Below are 4,652 nucleotides of genomic sequence, written 5' to 3' on the forward strand. Positions count from 1 at the left end.
TTTTCACACTTTTTGTTTAACTGAATTTATAAGCAAAGTTTAAACAGTTTTAATTTTTTACAACTACAAACTCAAATTTATCAAAATGGTAAAAATGCCACAAAAATACCAAAATTAATAAAAATGAATATTTTATTAAAATCGTGTATTTGTAAAATTATTGAATAAAAAAACTGTCATATGATTATATTTGAAAAAAAAATCAAGATATAGAATGACATAATCTTGATTTATAATAATTAAGTTTTCTAGATCTTAAAGTTCAGTAATAAAAAATGAGCTATTTAAAATTAAGCAAAGTGGTAAAAACAAGTTGGCAATCTTCTTGCAACTTGAAACAGTTCAGTGTTTGCTGTCAGACAATGCAAAACAACAGTCCAAAACAAAAAGAAGTTGAAAAAATCTCATTTCGGATCTCTCCAAAAACACTTGCTGAAAAAGAAGAAATAAAAGTTGAAGAAAAGTTCAAAGAAAAAAAGATAAAAAGGGAAAAACTTACACTGGATGACCACATAAACTTAGTAAAAGAAAATCGTAAAAAACAACAGAAACAAAGGCTGCATACAAAAAAGTTCAATCTTTTTGAAAAGTACGCTTTAGTTAAAATTGGCAGGCAAGTTTATTTCATTTTCAATTTTGTTATTTTCTAACTGAGTTTTGTCTTTAAGTATTTTAGACTTCATCTTTAATAGTGTACCATTTAAATTTTCCATCTAAAGTTTTTTTATCTGAAAAGTATCTTTTTTGTATAAGTTTTATATAAAAAATAACATTAAAATGTTGCATTTTTATTAAAGTTTAGTAGAATTTTTTCATTGTGCACTTATCAACTACTACTGTATACAACTGAGCTAAAGAATATAATAACGTTAATAAAATATAACATTTATTAAATCTCGATAATAGATAATTCATAATGAGTCTTAGCTGAACAGTATTTATTTCAAAAACTAAATTTAAACTTTTTATGACCTATCTGTTATCAAGCTTTCGTAAGTGTTAATATTATATTCTTTAGCTCAGTTGTATACAGTAGTAGTTAAGTATATGCTGTTAAATTGTCTCTTAGCAAAGATAAATTCATGAAAAAAGATTAATTTTTAAAAAACTAAGTGGAACCTGCTATTATATATGGTCTTAAATTTAGCTTGCTTACTTCTGAAATTTAATTGGAAGTAAATTAATGTATAGGGAAATAAAAAAATAATTTTAGAACTAGATAAGCCATAAAAAAAAAAGTTTTTATTTTGTTCAAATTTTACAAATTGAAAAAAAAAGTTTTAGTCTTTTGAAATTAATTAATTTTGTTGTTCCAAATATAGAAAAGTATATAAATAATAGTTTTTCATCTTTTAAAATGTTTTATTTAATATTTTTCATGGTTTTTGATATTTTTGTGTATTCAATCATTTCTTTTTTTAATAAAACTATTTTCAATAGCAAATGATTTTATACTTTTTTTTATGATACTATTTCAATTGTAAGTTTTAATGCAACTCTAAATTGTACTAGAGAATCTGTAATCAATTTCTGTTGTACTTAATATTTGACTTACTAAAAAATTTTGTCTTCAATTAAAATAATATTGTAGAATTTAAATTTATTTATTTAATGTTTACAACTTAATTTAAGTCAGGGTATCCAAAGCTAATTTTCACAAACGCCCCTTTTATAAAATTAAGAAATGATCACCTTCCATTCATTTTAAACACCAAAATATCTTGTGTAAGTTTTAAATATCTATAAAATTCTTAAATAAACCTAAGTACCCCCTTATGGCCCCTTTACCAGTGTGACCCCCTTTGACTCTTTTGCAATTTATTGCTCCTAAGGGGTCATAGGGACCGCTTTGGGAAACCCTGGTTTAAGGGTATAAAGATATTCACTTAGTTTTTTAGATATCCAGTTTATTTTTTAGACCTATCAAACTTTTTTAACAGGTTATAAATAAATTCTTTAAGCAATTCTTTAAGGTGTAAGCAAGGGTAACTATTTTCGTCAGGAAGCCTTTGCATAAACACAATAATATATTAGACTTTTAAAGCAAAATTCTAATGAAACGATCATTTAAGTGCATAGTGTTTTTTTTATGCAAGTTGTTTTTCTTTTGTAGAGTTTTATTTTGACTGTTAGTCACTTTTTACCACTTAACAAAATTCAAATTATTTTTTACATAAAGAGATCAAAGTTGATGAGTTCAATAGGCTATTTTATAAAGGCACAAAAAATAAAAAGCAAAAAGTCCATCTCTTAAAATCCATTTTTATAAATATTTATGTTTAGTACATTATCAATATTTTAACGATTCACCTAAATGAATTTTGTACTTTTGAAAAAAAGTTATTTTTTACTATAAGACCAATCTTTTTTTAATTTTATTATGTTTTTTTTTAACGTTTTAAAAACTCCAACATGTCGTTTCTTTAAGGAAAATTTTCTCAAAAACTTTGAGGTTTCTAGTTATAAAAATAAAAAAGTAGATAACTTTTACTTATTTATTTGATTCCAATAGAATTGACAATGAAAAATTTACTTTCACACATTGTATTGGATTTTTTTACATTAATGACTGTATCTCAACAGTTAATTTAAATTTTTATAATCTACAAAAAACTGACTTATTATGTGTCACCATACCCTATCTTTTATTTTATAAACATAAGTATAAGCTAACAGAATTTACATGCTTTTTCTGTGATTATTATCAAAATAAATAAATTATTTGTGCTATAAGGAGATAAAAATTTTAACTGTAAAACTGCATTTTACTTTTAGTTTTGCGCAGTTATGGTTTGTTGGGTGTTATTTAAAAGTAAATCAGTTAATTTTAAGAGATAAAATGTATGACTTTTCTTTTATAAAGTTCTAAGTATATTTATTAGTTATCTTTTCGTTCATTTGTGTTCAACCGTTTGTTATCACTTGTAGTTTTTGTCTAACTTGTTCTTTTTTTAATCTTCTTGTTTTAGTTCATGAATGCGAACTGTTTATCTTCTTTGTATTTTCATAAGAATATATGGTGAATGCTTTAATAAAGAACCTGCAGAATTATATATATATCCTTTGTCCATGTCTATTCTTTTTTTAAACAGTAAAGAATCCTTTATTGGACAAAAGTCTATAGTTTCAGCTTTCATATAAAGTACTATTTCAAATAAAATTGTCCTACCCCCTTTGCCCTTAATAAATGCTACCCTGTACGATAAATTGTGTTAAAGAGTACATTTCAAAATATTTGTTACCAGTAGATCAATGTTATTTGTTTTACACAAGTTATTTAAAACTATCATTAAAATGAAAGTTTATTTAATAAAAATATTTTCCTAAAATTCACGTTTTTTTTACTTGTTACAAAAACGAATTTTACAAACTAGAAAATAGATTTTCTGTTATCAATAAATGTTTTCTTTAATTAGTTCTACTTCAGGTTTGAGAAGTTTGCAGACGTCCCAGATATGATAAAATACAAAACAATAGAGGAAAAGGAAAGGGATTATGACGTAACAATGACATTATTGAAAGAAAATGGGTTCAAAATCACTTACTTGCTGCAGTACCTAATGTGGACGTTGACAGCGTGCTTTGCCGGTACAATGTTCTATTTAGATCGAAAGGGCAAGAAGGAAATGCTTGAAAAAATAAAAAACGAACAAGACCCAGAAAATTACAGTTAAAAACATATTTTCGTCGAATTCTCTTAGATAATTTTTTTTTAGTTTAAGACCTAATTTTCTGTCTCTTATTTTAAACAATTAATAAATTCTATGACAAATTTAAACTACACATAATTTTGCAATTTTAAAGTTTTATTTTTAGCTATTTATGTAGTTTCAAAATTTGGATTCACACAAATTAGAATAAACACATTAGTTTGATTATTTAAGGTAGCTCTTGCGTAGTAAAACGGCTAATATAATTTATTGCAGTTGTCGTTTTGAAAACACTTATTAAATAAATGTAGACAAAGCTCTATATAAAATTCGTTCGCATTTACTTTAAATAAAATTTGTTTGTATTACCATCAAATTACATTACTTTAACGCAGATATCACTTTAAGGTTTATTAAAGAAATATATTTTTAAGATCATATCGTAGAAATCCTTGAAATTTTAATATTTAGTTTATTTTAATTACGCTTATAACTTACATCTTAGATTTTTTTATACGTATAAGCAAGTTTTTGAGCAAAAAAAAGATAATAAATACAGCAATTACAGTTAAAGGAAATAAGTGTAACTATTTATTTAAATCTTTGTAAAGGTAAAAAAAAAAATCAAGTTTAATTCAAAATAATCTATTACAAATCAATTTCTACAAAAAATTTCTAGATTCGTCATAAAACTAAGAAACATTTTGATAAAATAATCTCTTCAACAGGGGTGCCACGCACTCGCTAGTTTCAAATTTTTGAAATAAAGGCGAACACAGATAAGTTAAGATATTTTTCCTAAATCAGGCTGATTTTATTGCATTAATTTTTTTTGTTGTAAAATTTTTTTTTTTTGCTAATATAAATTGTCAGTTTTTGACTTATACGATATTTTATTATATTCTTAGTTTTAAGGACAGTTACGTGTATTTTGGGCCAGACTCTGATCTCCAGGCCAGGGGTCGGCAAACTGCGGCCCTCGAGCACGTTATTTTTTTTGAA

At 24.7% G+C, this 4,652-nt stretch overlaps 1 protein-coding gene across 1 annotated transcript; it reads left to right on the forward strand.

Moving 5' to 3' along the window:
• The first annotated feature begins 256 nt into the window (after nt 1–256).
• Nucleotides 257–4,016, forward strand: LOC145834864 (uncharacterized). The gene is made up of 2 exons (XM_082942383.1): nt 257–613; nt 3,428–4,016. The coding sequence occupies exons 1-2, from the start codon at nt 276–278 to the stop codon at nt 3,672–3,674; spliced, it is 585 nt and encodes a 194-aa protein (XP_082798509.1). The 5' UTR covers nt 257–275; the 3' UTR covers nt 3,675–4,016.
• The last annotated feature ends 636 nt before the right edge of the window (nt 4,017–4,652 follow it).

This window comes from Thalia democratica, chromosome 4 (assembly GCF_965202585.1).
Source record: "Thalia democratica chromosome 4, ktThaDemo2.hap1.1, whole genome shotgun sequence".
NCBI classification, from domain to species: Eukaryota; Metazoa; Chordata; class Thaliacea; order Salpida; family Salpidae; genus Thalia; species Thalia democratica.

What these genes read in the sequence shown, in the direction of transcription:
- LOC145834864 (XM_082942383.1), top strand. Translation starts at nt 276, where the DNA reads ATGAGCTATTTAAAATTAAGCAAAGTGGTAAAAACAAGTTGGCAATCT. An exon ending in GCTTTAGTTAAAATTGGCAG is followed by an intron (nt 614 to 3,427) that starts GCAAGTTTATTT and finishes GTTCTACTTCAG; the next exon opens with GTTTGAGAAGTTTGCAGACG.